Source organism: Amblyraja radiata, chromosome 20 (assembly GCF_010909765.2).
Source record: "Amblyraja radiata isolate CabotCenter1 chromosome 20, sAmbRad1.1.pri, whole genome shotgun sequence".
In the NCBI taxonomy this organism is placed as follows: Eukaryota; Metazoa; Chordata; class Chondrichthyes; order Rajiformes; family Rajidae; genus Amblyraja; species Amblyraja radiata.
In genome coordinates, this window is record NC_045975.1 from 988,326 (window position 1) to 1,006,300 (window position 17,975).

A 17,975-nucleotide genomic window follows, 5' to 3' on the forward strand; every position below is an offset into this window, starting at 1 on the left:
GTTTAGTATTTTGTTGCATATCCTATACATGCAATGACTGCTTGAAGTCTGCGATTCATGGACATCACCAGTTGCTGGGTGTCTTCTCTGGTGATGCTCTGCCATGCCTGTGTTGCAGCCATCTTTAGCTTATGCTTGTTTTGGGGGCTAGTCCCCTTCAGTTTTCTCTTCAGCATATAAAAGGCATGCTCCATTGGGTTCAGATCGGGTGATTGACTTGGCCACTCAAGAATTGACCATTTTTTTAGATTTGAAAAACTCCTTTGTTGCTTTAGCAGTATGTTTGGGATCATTGTCTTGCTGTAGAATGAACCGCTGTAATTTTTACATGGTGAAACCAAAATGTATAAAAATGGCCTTTAATAAAATTTGACAATGTACACTTTAACCACATGTGATTTTTTCTATTACAAATCTCAAATTGTGGAGTACAGAGGCAAATACATAAATGATGGGTCTTTGTCCCAAACATTATGGAGGGCACTGTAGATCAGTGCATTTGCATGACACAAGTGACTCACACCACTGGGTTCAGGTAAACTACCGTCTGGGCTTTAATGGGGGAAACAGCTTCTAGTTAACCTGCACATGCTCAAGCATGATAAACAAGAAGAGAAACCAAGGCAAGGAAATCAAAATGAAGATTCAGTTAACATTTTATTGTTGAAAAGAGCATCTGGTGCGATAAGTACACAAAGCGGACAAAGGAAAGGGTTCATTCATAACGTTGCGTATCATACACTTACCACAATCGTTGGGTCATTCCAATCCTCATATGATCTGGCAGCGTAAGGATAGATCCTGTCATTGATGATTTGCAAGGTAGCGAGTCCAATGGCTTTCATTGATTTAAAATAAGCTTCCCAGAACCACCGAGCCTGCAATACAAAGACATCAGCAAAAATGTTGACATGTTTCTATTTTGAAAATATTTTGTTCTTATTACTCAGAGTTTATTTCACCCCAAGAAGTCTTTTACAATTTTAAAGGCAGAACATGTAGAATCACATTAATGCATGGCGCAATTTGGAAGAGTTATTCTGTCATTCATTTCAGTCAGAATATTAACATCCATATTTAAACATTTATTGGGTAATTTTGTTATTAAGGAATAAAGGTAGTCAAAGTGAACCATGATGTAAATAATTAAACAAAGCTATTTGTCTCCCATGGAGGTCATCTATACAGAATAATCCCACATTTCTAATGCTGCTGAACTCCTATAATCCCACCCCTATCACACCAAAACAAAAGCACTGATGCACCTGTTAATTAATCCCACTGCAGGTCCATCCACTGCATACGTTCATCACTTACTGGAAATAACTATATTATGGCAACATAAACAAATGCTCTTTTACACTCTGAAAATATTAATAAATTGCTGAAGAAGGGTCTCAACCCGAAATGTCACCTACTCCTTCGCTCCATAGATGCTGCCTCACCCGCTGAGTTTCTCCAGCATTTTTGTCTACTTTAAAATTGCAAGGTGCTTTTAAATTAATCGCGAGATTATGGACCACCATTGGAAAGGCAAGCATTTATTGCCTGTGCCCAATTACCCAGGAGATGGATGTAGGCAAGATATGTAATGAAACCATGTAGCATTACATCCTGTAACAGAACCCTCAGAGCTGTCAAGTAGCAGGGCTCCAAGATTTCAACACATCTGATGATTGCACCTCATCATGATTTTGCACAACCTGGGCAGAAACATTATGGCTGTGCACACACTGCCCTTATCGTTCTAGGTCAGGGTATGTGAATATTGTTGAAGTAACCTTGCATGCATATCATATACACCATACAGTAAACTGGGCATCGATCAAAAATGGGAGCTATTTAATCCTGGATGAATTCAAACTTCCCAGGCATTCGTTGGACCTATAACTATCTGGGGAAAATTGCAAGATTTTATTATCCTGACTTGTGGTGTAAAACCTTAGAATCAAAAAATAGCTTGCCTTAGGGTACCCAGCCGCCCGCTGTGGAATATTCAGCCACCTGTGATCACTGAATGGATGACTATACTGCTTTAGTCAATGATGCTTCTCAGCACAAGTGGGGGGATTTCACTGTTGAAGGGTAGTAATGCCGCTGGGGTGATATGTACAGTTCACATTGGATGCTTTCACTGCCTGGCTGCGATGGTCAGAGTGTTATTTCCTGCAGACTTAGATTGATTATCTGTTCAGTTGCAAATGGGACCAAATACCATGCAAGGCATCAGCAGCCAACACTGCCACCCCTTGACCTTACAATGCAGAGAGTGTCATTGATGAAGCAACTGAGGATACTGGCATACAGTGCCGCAGTACCGGTTGACAGCAACTAAAACTTCTCACATACGACCTGAACCCCCCCCATCCACATCAGAATGCAGAAGGGTCTCGACATCAGTCTGAAGAAGGGTATCGAACCGAAATGTCACCTATTTCCTTCACTCCATAGATGTTGCCTCACCTGCTGAGTTTCTCCAGCATTTCTGTCTCCGGGAAAATAAAATAATTTCTAAATTTCGCAAGTTGCTTGCAACTAAGTAGGCAGGAAAAACATCAAAGTGTAGAAGTGCAGCACAAAATCCATACTGTTCTCCCACTCCAGCTCTCACTGGTAATTCAGCCTGATCTAATTGAGATGCTCTTTGGACCTTTGCAGGTGAGAGATTACTTTTACAAGACAATCTTTTTTATGAACTAGGACTACTAATGCATCAATTTAAACAACCTGCCGCCAACAAAATTCTTGGCTCCATCGTAAATCACTTGGGACTTTTCAGGGCCAAAGGGATAAGTGAGGAATTTATACATTGTTCATAAATCACGTTGCTTTATATCTACCAAGCTTCCAGAGACTGAAGCTGTTCACATGCATGTGAAATGGAAGTCCAATGACGTCAAAAGTCTCCAAATCAATGTTATTTTAAAAAACATGTTCTTGGTATTAACTGTGTGAGCAGTGGAGTGATCTGAGCTATAACGTGTCCCCACACTTCAGCAAACAAGACCCACAGGTGGGGGGGCTGCTTGCAGACACAGAGAATCTTCGCAGTCATATTGCACAGCTCCTGTGGCAACCAAGAAAGTAGACAAAACTAACTTCACAAGTTATACGCTTAGGCCATTCGGCCCATCGAGTCTACTCCGCCATTCAATCATGGCTGATTTCTGCCACCTAATCCCATTTTCCTGCCTTCGTCCCATAACCTTTGACACCCATTCTAATCAAAAATTTGTCTCACCATCTCGGCCTTAAAAATATCCACTGACTTGGCCGCCAGCCCTCTGTGGCAATGAGTTCCACAGATTAACTATCATCTGACTAAGCAAATCAATTAAAGATATTGGATGAAAAAATAATTGGGAAGAGGATAGAGAAGCAAAAAAAAAAAATAGTTGTAATAGGCCACTAATCATGGGCAGCAGGGAACGGGATGGAGGGGCCTAGAAATGCTTTTGGGTTGCGTACAAGGGATACATTTGGTGGAACAAACTTTGAGGTTTTGAGCCAAATCAAGCTTCTGCAGGTGTTTAGTTGAGAGCACACTGATTGGTTGTATCATGGCTTGGTTTGGTAATTCAAGCGCCCAAGAATGAAAGAGGCAGCGGAAAGTAGTGGGCATTGCCTGGCCCATCACGGGTATTGACCTTCACACTAATATCAAACACCCACATCGCCCTGGCCATGCTCTCATCTCAACTGCTCCTGCAGCCAAAGAACTGTCACCTGCAGGTTCAAGAACATCTTCTTCCCATCAAAAAAGCAGGACCACACTGAAATATTGAACCACACTGCACAATCCTACCTCAGCAACAGACCACTGGGTACTTCAGCGTACACTATTATGGCCTGGTTACAAAGCACAACTAATCATTTATTATATGATTGTATATTTGCCATTGTGTTGTTGCGTGAATGTGCCTGTAAAGCAGCAGCAAGTAAGATTGTCATTGTTCTGCTCTTGGGGCACGTGACAATTAAACACTCTTGTCTTGCACGGTGGCCGTTACAAAATGACAGCGATTAGAGATGGCATGTCTGTCAGAGACAAAGATGATCATTTTGAGTGTATTCAGTATTGAACTGGAAAGAGTGATAGTTTACACAAGACTGGCTGCCAATGATATAGCCCGACAGTACACAACCAGATGTGTGGAGAGAGATGGTGGCAGCTTGGCAACACCAAACGCTTGCCATGTACACGTGGAACCTGCCAGCTCAGGGGCCCTTGCCTTTAGTTTTAATCAAATAACAGTATGTGACTAAAAAGTCAATAAAACCACCGACTTGAGGGCAAGAAGCCACTGTCGAGGGTTCTATAATTCCAGTGGCTCAGTTCATAAGTTTCAGAGAGGAATTAGGCCATTCCACCCATCAAGTCTACTCCACCATTCAATCATGGCTGATCTCTTTCCCTTTCAACTCCATTTTCCTGCCTTCTCCCCACAACTCCTGACACCCATAGTAATCACGAACCAATCAATCTCCACCTTAAAAATATCTATTGACTTGGCCTCCACAGCCTTCTGTGGCAAAGTAATAAAGTTAGAATTTACCGTTTGTCCCCAGCAGTCAAGGTACCCACCTAGACATTGGCAACCTCCGTGCTTTGTAAAATTGCCACAAGTTTACACAGTTACATTTTCAGAATATCAATACAAAGCATCTTTTTCACACTCCCCACACAGTTTACTATGAAAATAATACCTGTACCACTGCAGAGAACAAACATATTAAAGGTCTGGTTAAATGGTGGCATCACTCCATATGCATTAACAAAATTAAATATATTTGATATTTCTGATGTTGACACACAATTATACTTACAAAATGTAATATTGCCAAATATACTGCAGAAGAGAAAGATGAGAATCAAATATTGGCATTAATGTGCAAGTTTTATTAAATATCCACAAACATTATTTTTTAATGCTAATCATATATTTAAATCAGAATCGGTTTGCAATGTCAAGTAATTACATTTTAATAGGATAGAAAGACTTATGTCCAAGTCAATGATGCCATTAATTCCTGCATTTTTAAAGCCACGATTAAGACAGGCCTAAGAGTTCAGCACAAGGTCATTACAAGTGGAAACTGATGATAGAATAGCAAAAGAAGACACAAAATGCAGGAGTAACTCAGCGGGACAAGCGAACCTATCTGGAGAGAAGGAGTGGGTGATGTTTCGGGGAGAGACCATTTTTCAGATAGAATAGCAAGCTTCATTGTTGGAATTGCACTTTTTCAACTAAGGGAGACTTTCTGGCCCTTTTATATTTATATGGAACCCTGTGGAAGCAGCATGAACTACCTTGATGTAACCTAGTTAAAGACATTTTAAAATCTGAAGTAAATCCATCATTGTTGGGCAAATGTCAATTTCTCCTGGATCCACAGTGAAAAGCCAAAGGCCTTGATGTTTTCTGCCATCTACTAAGGCTGAAAGAACATTCATAATTTTAGCCCAGAACTTGGTGTATAATTTTGCTCTAGTTACAACTACTTTACTGCACTGCATGCCTTAACCACTAATGCGTGAAACATCTTATACATACATTGTCACGTTAAATCGACTACTGCAATGCACTTTTTGCTGCCTCTCGTCAGAAATGCTATCACAAGCAGCAAATCCCATGCTATGGCTACATGCCCATCATCTGTTCCAGTGTTCAAAATTATTTTGCTAGTGTAAAAATAGCCCCCATCTATTTTTCCAGCCTCTCATTTCTCTCCGCTTTGTAACCCCCCCACCCTGTGCATTTTCCATCCCATCATTCCAACTGGGACAGAGACTCACCCCATCAGTCCTCTTCTTTTCTTTAAAACTTCTCTACCTCCACATTGTTCAACTTTACTCTAAAGTTTGCATTATTTGATGTGTGCTTCAAGTAATGTAAGAATGCAAATGTGTGTTTGCCACAATGCACTTTTCTCATTAATATCAATATTGTAATAGATGCATACTTGGGATGTACAAAAGTAATACATCATAACATTAACTTATTGCAATTGAGGCTGATTTATAACAAGCACACAGTTTAAACAAGTTTAAAAAGTTATATTCTGGTTTCAGGAATTTGTCAAAATGTGAATGAAGGAATTTGATCATCTTCTGACACATGATGGACAGTGTTTGAAACTGGACGCCACACATTTCAACACTCCAGGGTATCATTTTTAAATCTGTCAGTGTTTGGGACTCGTATCAACTTCCCTTACAACAGACACCCAGCTGAGAGAGTGTTCCAAGAAAAATATATGGATTTAATTGCAAAGCTTTGCTCAGGCAGCCCCAGAGGAGAGTTCAAAGGCAAACTAAGGTGCTTTCTAGCACCTTGGAGTGCTGTAAGGTCCAAAGGTTACTAAAGCAGGAGCCACTGCCCAATAAAAATCTGTTTTCAGAGTTCAGTTGTAAAGCATATAATGGATCCTTTTACAGCTTTCACCTCATTCTGAGTCAGAGTGCTGGTTCCTACAGTGATGGCGTGTTTCAGCTGCTGTCTACTCTAGCCATCAAAGGTACCCCAAAGCACAGTGTCCTTTACTCCCATTCACTTAGCAGACAATCAATAATACAGTTATTTTGTAGAACCTAAAGCATTTCTTCAAGAGCAATTTAATTTTACATTTAGTAATAATCCTGCAGTCAAATCTAGATGAAGTAGATATTGAAGCATTTTCCTCAGACTGGGGGTTGTAAATTGTGCGCAAAAAGACAAATTCTTGCAGCTTTTGGCTGCATTCTATTGCGGATTTGGGGATTAGAATGAGCTGGTATTCAACTCGACTTAATGAAATTAATGAACTGCCCCAGTTCTCAGTCAACAATATTACAAAAGAAACCTGTTAATTGTGGATAATTATGAAAATCTATGGATCCCCACTGTGGTTTTCAATAATGTATTTTTTAATAGAAACAGCAGACTTATCTACTGTGCCATTTTTTATGGAATGGACACAAATACCAAGCTCATAGCCTCTAACATTTCTAGTCTGTTTGTGGAGAAAGAAGAGCTTGCTGTGCCTACAACAATGCCACCCATTTCTTCTCTCCAGCCTGTCCCGCTGAATCACTCCAGCATTTTGTGTCTATCCTAGTTTAGTTTATTGTCACGTGTACCGAGGTACAGTGAAATGTTTTACAACAATATGTAGACGGCATTGTCCTCTGGACATGGAATTTAGTTTTGCCATGGAGCAGAAACCTGAGGCAACTGTATTAGTGCAGCATAGGATGTTAATGGTACTCATAGCGGCTATCCATGGCAATAAAACAATGTGGCCAGATGCATTTAATAAAAGCAGTGCCTTATCAATCATTCTGATCTGCCTTCAGATGCTTTAATCTCCATGCCTCCCACACATTAAATATTCACAGCTATTCTTTCAATTTGAAATCTTACTTAGAAACATAGAAAATAGGTGCAGGAGTATCTCATTCGGCCCTTTGAGCCAGCACCGCCGTTCAATATGATCATGGCGGATCATCTAAAATCAGTACCCTGTTCCTGCTTTTCCCCCCATATCCCTTGATTCTGTTAGCCCCAAGAGCAATATCTAACACTCTCTTGAAAACATCCAGTGAATTGGCCTCCACTGCCCTCTGTGGCAGAGAATTCCACATTCATAACCCTCTGGGTGAAATTATTCCCCTCTACTTGCTTTAAACAGATTAATATAGCTTATTAGTTTGTGGATAATTAAAAGATGAACACGTTTGATTACAAAGAAACAAAAAGCACTTGTTTGTTTTCATCACAGTCCTATGAAAGCTGTAGATATGACGATAGCCTGGTTATGCATATTGAAAACAAACTGGTAATAAATGACATAATACATAACCAAGTCTCAAGTATTACATGCATGAAAGATTTTGGCTAATTCAATTCTTCAATTACATTTTAGATGGAATTCTGTATCTGCACTTTACAAGTCAAACATTTGAAAAAGGATTTAATGTAATTACTTTGTATGAAAATTCTGACTTTAAATTCATACGTAATATACATTTACCTATGATTTTTAAATTCACACCCACTGGAATTAAAGCAGGGAAAAAACATTCAAGAGGTCAATTAAATCTTGATCAATTGCCATTAATTAATCATTTTAAATAAGGAACCAATGTAATTTTTGCTAAAAAGATCCTGTTTGGTTTGCTCCATGCTCTGGTTAACAACAGCTTCTAGTAATTCAAACCAATAGAAAGGATAATGCAAAGTAATAGTTTTGAGTAGCAGCTTCTGAAAATTAATTTAATTTTACAAGCCATAATGGTTTTGTGTGACAAGGAAAAGTAATGAATGATTTCTCTGGAAATCCTGGCTCTCTGACTGATTAAGTTCATTGTGATTTCAGCTGCGACTTTGAACTGGATAGAAAAAAAACCCATGGCTTTAAAATTTCATCACCATCCAATGACACTCGCCTGGAAGTGTGTGAAGACAGAATCAGGCTTGCCTCTGATGCCTTTTATGATAAAGCAGCCTGCCAACACTCACTGCAACAGATGAGAAATCCAGTGGTGGCGGTGAAGGTACTGGGGCAGTGATCTCCTTTACAACACCAACTTATGGAGAAGAAAAATAATTCTCCAAAACAAAAAGTACCGGCTGGCTTTGAAGCATAGAACCATACACAAAATCCGTTATTGTTTGAATGTTTGTTGCATGATTCAGTTTTGTTTCAGATTATTAAAGTCAAAGAAGTTATGCATTAAATATCTTAACACTAAACGTGTTTATAACTTTAGTGCTCAAGAATTAAAATGTAAAATAGATATTTACAGTTAGTCAGATTGATTATTAAAACAGCATTTAAATAAAAGTTCAATCTCTGTGCCTGCACGTTCTTCATCTGCACTTATCAGTTGGACTGGATTGGAAGGCAGCCAGACACAGGCGGCAGGCAGATGGTATGCATTCCATCATCAGTGATAACCATACTTGGGACAATCCAAGTTAAAATAATATTAACTATGTACCCCCTCATTTCTCAAAAGTTTTATATGAATGAGTGTTTGCTCAATCGTTATAATTTTCTAAAATGCAATAAGGAGTATTTCTCAAGCAGGTGAAGGAAGATAATAGTTTTAGAATTTATTTTAACATCCAAAAAACTTAGATAAAGTAACCCAAGCTCTCATTTGCTTTCTTGATACCAACAAGCAATCTGAGGTGCCATATAGTTCGTAAAAAAAATTAATACACAAGGCATATGAATTAAAGTGCCACCACTGGGTGGGGGGGGGGGACGAGCGGAGCGCCCCCCCCCCCCCCCAATGCAGGAGCTTGATCGCCCCGAGGAGGAGGCTCGCCACCAGCTACAGGAGTACGATCGTCCCGTCAACGGATGGTTAGAGGCCCCCGACCGCTGGAGGACAAACAAGGGTTTAACTTTTTTCCGCCTTCCATCACAGTGCGGTATATGGAGGAGTCACTGTGGTGGATGTTTATGTCAAAATGTATTTTGTGTATTCTGTTGCTTTTTATTAGTATGACTGTATGGCAAATCAAATTCCTGGTATGTTGCAAGGCATACTTGGCTAATATATGATTATTATTATACATGTAAATTTTAATGATTCTATTTAATATCATATGCTTTAATCTTTTTTTAACATAATTTGACATTAGCGTAGACCAGAAGTTCTCTCTTCTGCGAGTACTGCAAGACTCTCCTGGAGTACTGAGAACTAAGGAAATCTAGGGACATGGTGTAATATAGTAGCACTGAGATGGAAAACCATACAGTCGTTGAAAAGCAGTGCAAGCTTGGGGCACACTGTCTATTCCTGCCCCATCTCCCATGCTGATAACTCATTTACACATCATACATTGGATATATTGGGCGGCACAATGGTGCAGCTGGTAGAGCTGCTGCCTCAAGGGCCTGTCCCACTTGGCCGTCATTCGCCCGGCATCTACGCGACCTGCTAGCATGTGGGTAGCGCGGGACGGGCGCATGGAATGGTGTGGATTTCGCGCTCCACCGGCCTGCCGCGTAACTGACGGCCAAAGTGGGACAGGCCCAAGACCCTGGCGCGACGCAACGTCTCACCTCCAACAGCAGCAGAAGCAGGCAAACGATCGCCGAGCTCAGCCTGGGGCTCACGGCCGTTGCGGATCCGGATCCGCCCCCACTCCCACTCCCAGAGCGGGGCCAAGATGATTGGAGATAGACACAAAATGCTGGAGTACCTCAGCGGGGCCGGCAGCATCTCTGGAGAGAAGCGATGGGTGACATTTCGGTCAAGACCCTTCTTCAGACTGAAGAAGATTCTCGACCCGAAACATCATCCATTACTTCTCTCCAGAGATGCTGCCGGTCCTGCTGAGTTACTCCTGCATTTTGTGTCTATCTTCAAATGACATCACGCGCTCCAGACGGCTGTGCGGGCGCATGATGAAGCGCGCGACCGTCGCGCGTCAGTCACTACCGGCCTGTCACATAAATGACGGCCAAGTGGGACAGGCCCTTCACTGTGCCAGAGACCCAGGCTCGATCCTGACCTTGGATGCTGTCTTTATGGAGCTTGTATGCTCTCTCTGTGACCAAAGACGTGTGGGTTTGCAGGTTGTTTGACCTCTAAAATTGCCCCTAATGTTTAGGGAGTGAATGAGAAAATGGGATAACATGGAACTCGTGTAAACAGGTAATTTCCGTGACTTTCATTCTGAGGCAGGGACTCAACCTGAAACGTCACCCATTCCTTCTCTCCAGAGATGCTGCCTGTCCCGCTGAGTTACTTCAGCTTTTTGTGTCTATCTTCGGTTTAAACCCGCATCTGCAGTTCCTTCCTACACAGTCCAGTTTAGAACTGTTTAGAGATACAACATTCAATGTGGACTCAGTGGGCCGAAGGGGCCGTTTCCATGTTGTATCTCTCAACTAAACTAGTTTGAATAAAATTAATCTTTAAATTATCGACTTGTTTCTAAAGAGAATATACAAATCAAATCTCTGAATTACTTTGTCAATGCTAGTCTAAATCCCTCCTCCTCAGGCAAAATAACTGTGTCATGTTGTCCTACAAAAATATAAATAAGTTGTGCTGATAGATACTAACCATTATTCATTCCCTCTTCAAATGGACACATCTAACCCTGGCACATGATAAATGCATTACACCACTGCACTCTGACTTAAGACCAAAACATTTTCCAAAGCACCATGCTCTGGAGGATTTATTAGGTACTGTCAGAGCACAATATATCATTAACAGACATGCAAAATCTGGTTTCAGTCACAGAGAGAAATTCTTGCATTTCATATTCCTTACTATTCATCTTCCACTTGTTCCTCCCAATGGCCAACAGATCTGCGGAAACGCAAGAATTTTCACATGGACATTACATTAATGTTATTGGTAGATTTTAATGGCATATGCGTACTTCCTGTAACAATAGTGGAATACATAGTGGAATGAAAAAGCAAAAGACTTGAGTTTTATACCGATATTAAAATGAGTATGAATTTAAATGAGAATAGGGCACCCTCTGATACAAAGAGAATCCAGTGATTTTGAAATACTATTCTACTCTAGGCAACCAACAAGAAAATATGGTTATTTCAAAAGTGCGTTTTATTACAAAAAAAAACAATGTAAATTTACTAAGTGGAAAAGAATAGGATGGAAATAAACTGTTAAAGCCCTGTCCCACGGTACGAGTTCATTCCAAGAGTTCTCCCGAGTTTGCCCTGATTCGAACTCGGAGATTTACGGTAATGGCCACTCGTCGGTACTCGGGGCTCTCGTGGACAATTTTCAACATGTTGAAAAATCTTCACGAGTCTTCCCGAGCTTACCTGCCGTTAGCGCTAAGAGACGTCACCGAGCTCCGACGTACCCGCTACATTCATTCTCCGTGCATACCACGAGTTTGACTTTTTTTTAAACTCGGGAGAGCTCTTGGAATGAACTCATACCGTGGGACACTAGGGCCCTGTACACCTGCATCTCTGGAGAGAAGGAAAAGGTGATGTTTCAGGTCGAGAACCTTCTAAAGACCCTTCGTCTGAAGAAGGTTCTTGACCCGAAACGTCACCCATTCCTTCCCTCCAGAGATGCTGCCTGTCCCGCTGAGTTACTCCAGCTTTTTGTGTTTATTTTCAGTTTAAACCAGCATCTGCAGTTCCTTCCTACACTCTTGAACCTTTGGACTGTTTCGGGAGTTGCTCCAAATTAACCCAAGTCCAATCTTGCATGTATTATTTTCCTAAACACTTTTATTTTTCAAAAACAAATCAACATGAAAGAAATATATCGCCCAGGGCACCACTATGGTTGAAATTGAAATAGAAATTGCTATCAGGGGTTATATAAAGGCTTGTGTTGAGGCTGCTCATGCTTCAGAATAGCGGGAAAGAATGAGTTAAAGTGTAAGAAATGCTGCAAGTTGTCTTTATTTGATGAGACTTTGGATACAAGGAGGAGGAAGAGTATGTCAGATAGAATACTTTGAGTATCAGAATGAAGAGAGGGGAGTACCAGGATGACAAAGAAAGTTCATTACACCACTGACCAAGGTATTATCAATCAAATGAGGGAGATAAGAAAGATTGGGAAGGAAAGATTGATTGGGGTTAAAAGTGACCATGAATGCTAAAAGTCAGAATTCATTCACAATTTAATCAGGTTTCGAACTGGGACCATAATGAAAAACTCCTTCAGCATCCTATATCACCATTCATATACAGAATTGAATACTATCAAAATAGAGGCAGTGATAATAAATACAACTCACAGAAAAGTAGAGACAGAAAATGAAACAACACAGAAACAGGCAAGAGACACAAAATGCTGGAGTAACACAGCGGGACAGGCAACATCGCTGGAGAGAAGGAATGGGTGATGTTTCAGGTCGAGACCCTTCTTCAGACAGGCGCTTCAGCCCATCGAGTACATGCTGACCATAATCCAACATTAATTTATTTTCTCATCAATCTCCCATTTCTATCCTTCAGATAATTTACAGTGGCTAGTTAACCGGCCATGTAGACCATTGGGACATGAAATCAGAGCACCCGGAAAAAACAAATGCGGTCACAGGGAGAGTATTGAATCCCCACACAGACAGCTCACGTGGCCAGGATTGAACCTAGGTCTATGGTATCGTGAGGTAGCGGCTCTACTTGCTGAAACTCTACACTGCCAGTCGTTTTTTGTTGATGACATCTTAGTTGTTGATTGTATTTATTATTTTGTCTGCCGGTGAAGAAAGTAGAACTACTGCTAGTGTCAAGTAGTATTTAACACCAACACTGGTTAAACTACATTCAAAACAAAAAGACTCAACTATTTTATCTGAACCTTATTTTTGTTGAAGAGATGTATGTAAATTAACACCGAAGGTAGACACAAAATGCTGGTAACACTTTATGCAAATTAACAAATCCCGATCTGCCATTTTAAAAGTTTAACTACTTTAAAATAAACAAGTTAACTCCTTTGCTAAAATAACAGGAATCTCAGATAAATATATTAAGTGGTCTTATGTCAATATAAGTGTTATTTCTGGGCACTCCATTTATAAAATATGGGACAAAGTTAGAAAGCAGTGGCTGCATGCAAAACTTCATATTGGAAAATCTTTAAAATGTCTAAAATGTCTCCTATACAACACAGCCATGAATAACAATCAGATTTTTATGCAATTAAGTTGGCACGTGACGCAGTGGTAGAGTTGCTGCCTAAAGGGCCTGTCCCACTTTCACGACCTCTGCCGAGTTTGCCCTCGACTCATATTCGCAGCATGGTCGTCACCAGGTCGTAGGTAGGTCGTAGCATGCCGTGATGCTTGTCGCAGGTACTCGTGGCATCAAGTAGGTCGGGGCGGTTTTTCTAGCATGATGAAATGTCCACGAGTAAAAAAGGTCGTGAATTAGGTCGTGAAAATGGGACAGGCCCTTTACAGCAACTGAGACCCAGGTTCGACCATGACTACGTGTGCTGTCTGTGTGGAGTTTGTACATTCCCTCTGTGACCTGCGTGGGTTTCCTCCCACACTCCAAAGATGTACAAGTTTGCAGGTCAATTGACTTGGTATAATTATAAAATTATTCCTGGTGTGTATAGGATAGTGTTAGTGTGCAAGGACTGCTAGTCGGCGCAGACTCGGTGGGCCGAAGGGCCTGTTTCTGCACTGCCTCTCTGAACTCTAAACTGATGTCCTTTAGATTGAAAACCTGAGATTGGGCGTCATATTGGGAACCCTCGACCCAAATAGAAAGCTAGTACATCCTGGACTATGTTCAACACTCAGAGACCAAATGAAAGTGTGATGGTTTGATTTCCAAACTGATCCTCTGTGAGAACCACTGGTTATGTTGCAATCTATCTATATATTAGGGAGAGGTGAAGGGGGGAGTGGAGGAGCAGAGGAGAGGGGAGAGAAGAAGAGAGGGGGAGGGAGTGTTGGTAAAATGAGCCGAGCCTGCGCAGTTGGGGGCTATGGATGAGTGGTGGAATATTGCGCTGGGGGAACGGGTTACCTTGGGGGACCAGGCCTCCCGTGTGACAGGGACCCAACAGTCCCACTTGGTCTAGTGCCAACGAAAGTCAAAGCAGTACCAGCGTTGCTCTTTCTCAGGACATCGTAATTTTGGCAGAGTCTTGAATCAGGAATTGGGGTGCAACAACGGAAACATTTGTCAAGAGTTGGAGCAACTATCTGGTAAATGACTTGCAGCTTGGGGACAGAGTGCGCATATTTACAAACTCTGTCTGCATTACATAATTAGATAAGATGACAAGGTTTCCCAGATTAACGGTTTCCTCACTCATCCCAAAAATTGCTCCTAATGTGAAGGAAGTAGATGCAGAAGTGGGATAATCTTAGAACTAGTGTGTAGGAAGGAACTGCAGATTCTGGTTTAAATCGAAGATAGACACAAAATGCTGGAGTAACTCAGCGGGACAGGCAGCATCTCTGGAGAGAAGGAATGCCTTCTCTCGACCCGAAACGTCACGCATTCCTTCTCTCCAGAGATGTTGCCTGTCCCGCTGAGTTATTCCATCATTGTGTGTCTATCTTTGATTAGAACGAAAGTGGGTGGGTGATCGATGTTCAGCATGGCCCTAGTGGGCCAAAGGGTCCGTTTGCACGCTGTATCTCTAAGCTAAGCTGGACCAAGGATTCCATTGGCGTCCAAATGGTGGTAGATGCAAGATTACAGCAAGGATGTTTGGGAAGAGGGCTGGTGCAATGTCACTGCTTTCTCCATCCCGTTTGTAGTGGGATTCAGTCTGTGAGAGACCCACTGGTTATGTATGCTGCTGCTTGTACTTCTGCAGTTGTTGAATGAGAATGACATTTTGAGGATAACCAAATTTGAGAAGGAAATTCCATTATCCCTGTCAGCTGACAAAGTTTTTTGTGAGGTTATAAAGAATGCTATGTACAATGGTCAGTGCTGTTAACATTTTCTTCGCGTTTCTTGATGGACAGAATTCCCAATTCAACCGTGGGAGGTGATGATGGCTTTCCAACGACATGCCCTGCAGCTCAGCAAGGGGAGCCCACAATCACGCTGGTCTTTTTTCTTGAAGATGGTCGCAATCAGCAGCAGCCAAGATTCCCTGACATGCTCTTCTGACCAAATGAGGGAGATGAGGTTATGAATACTTCTCCATTATGCTAACAGTTAGAAGCCCAGCTGACAGGGATAATAGAGCTTCAGCTGGGCTTCTAACTGTTCCAGATGACGTTTTGGTTTTCAACCGTCAGATGTCCTTTGCAACGCCTTCCAGCGCTGGGATAGAAGCAAAACTGTGCCAGATAATGTGCTGTGGGTTAGACTCATCTTGTGGTAGGACCTTGATTCAGGAGCTCTTCAATGTGCTTCGTCTCACATGTTCTGACGTCCCCTGTTCTTGATTAGCTCGTCTCTGAGCTTGGCAGACATGAAGATGGATCCTGGCTTGCAGATGGTCTACTGGGGTCAATAGACAATCGACAATAGGTGCAGGAGTAGGCCATTCGGCCCATCAAGCCAGCACCGTCATTCACTGTGATCATGGCTGATCTACAATCAGGACCTCATTCCTGCCTTCTCCCCATATCCCTTCACTGCTATCTTTAAGAGATCTAACTTTCTCTTGAAAGCCTCCAGAGAATTGGCCTCCACTGCCTTCTGAGACAAAGAATTCCACAGATTCACAACTCTCTGGGTAAAAAAGCATTTCCTCATCTCCGTTCTAAACAGCCTACCCCTTATTCTTAAACTGTGGCCCCTGGTTCTGGACTCCCCCAACATCAGGAACATGTTTCCTGCCTCTAGACTGTCCAATCCCTTAATAATCTTAAATGTTTCAATAAGAACACGTCTCATCCTTCTAAATTCCCGTGTATACAAGCCCAGTCGCACCATTCTTTCAACATACGAGTCCCGCCATCCTGGGAATAAACCTGGTGAACCTATGCTGCACTCCCTCAATAGCAAGAATGTCCTTCCTCAAATTTGGAGACCATTAGGTAACCAGGTTGTCTATGTTGCACTGACTTTATTTGTAAATAAAACATTATTTTACAAGATCTTTCAGACCTTCAACATACATTATCATTTGGCCATGTTTCAGTTGCAGTCATTATTGAATCCTCTGGCTAGATCATATAAATGGATTGTATATTGTTGGCTGGCTCTGTCTGCCCTGTGATTGACTGGACTTGAAGTGGTTTGACTTGCAATGGATTGAAATGGATTGTTGGCCCTGCACTCACTGTGCTTGACTTGACTCACAACACCCATGCTAGCTTGGTGGAGAGGTGGAATATTGCATTGGGGGACTAGCCCTTCCGTGTGAGTCTAGTAACCTTATAATACCTTAATAATAGTCTAAACGTTATTCCCTTATCATGTATCTGTACACTGTAAATGGTAATGGTAATCATGTATTGTATTGCCGCTGACTGGGTAGCACACATTAAAAGTTTTTCACTGAACCTCAGTACACGCTACAATTAACTAAACAACATCTTAGAGTCACAGAGTCATATAGTGATACAGTGTGGAAACAGGCCCTTCAGCCCAACTTGCCCATACCGGATAACATATGCCAGCTACACTAGTCCCACTTGCCTGCGCTTGGTCCATATCCCTCCAAACCTGTCCTATCCATGTACCTGTCTAACTGTTTCTTTAATGCTGGGATAGTCCCTGCCTCAACTACCTCCTCTGGCAGCTTGTTCCATACACCCACCACCCTTTGTGTGAAAAAGTTACCCCTCAGATTCCTATTAAATCGTTTCCCCTTCACCTTGAACCTATGTCCTCTGGTAGTCGATTCCCGTACTCTGGGCTAGAGACTCTGTGTATCTACCCAATCTATTCCTCTCATGATTTTATAAGTCCATGTAGACAATGTCTACCACACTGCCCTCATCAATCTTCTTATTCACCCTTCAAAGACCTCCTTCAAATTCATACGACACGAATTCCCAGGTACAAAGCCATGCTGACTATCCCCTATCAGTCCTTGCCTTTTCAAATGCATATAATCCCTTTCAGAGTTCTCTCCAATAACTTAACCATCACTGATCAAAACAAACTGTTGGAGGAACTCAGTGGATTGGACAGCATTTGCAGAGGGAATGAACGAATTATATTTTGGGTCGGGACCCTTCTTCAGAAAGCTGGAAAAGAGATGGCGGATGGGGCAAAGGTTGGTAAGTGACAGGTGGACATAGAGGGGAGGGGGAGCTATTGGCAGATGGGTGGAGAAAATGACAAAGGCTGGAGGAGAAAGGGAGACAATAGGGTGTCAGATAAGGAAAGAAGAGGAGGTGGGAATTGTAAAGCTGGACGGAGGGATATGGAAGCAAGGGGAAGGAGGGGGAGTAAAAAGGGAAATATGGCACACAGGAATGAGAGTTGATCAGACGGAGAAGAGTAAAGGAGCAGGGAGAATAGGGACGAAAAGCTGCAGTAACTCAGCGGGACAGGCAGCATCTCTGAAGGGAAGGAATGGGTGA

The 17,975-nt window shown here is 41.9% G+C and overlaps 1 protein-coding gene across 4 annotated transcripts in view; it reads right to left on the minus strand.

Moving 5' to 3' along the window:
* The window catches only part of ext2 (exostosin glycosyltransferase 2), a 187,928-nt gene that overhangs the window by 39,509 nt on the left and 130,444 nt on the right, over window positions 1-17,975 (minus strand). For all 4 annotated transcript variants that reach the window (XM_033038616.1, XM_033038613.1, XM_033038614.1 and 1 more), the window contains one exon: window positions 747-878. In XM_033038616.1, the coding sequence (XP_032894507.1) occupies window positions 747-878 (132 nt within the window). The remainder of the gene's footprint in view (window positions 1-746; window positions 879-17,975) is intronic.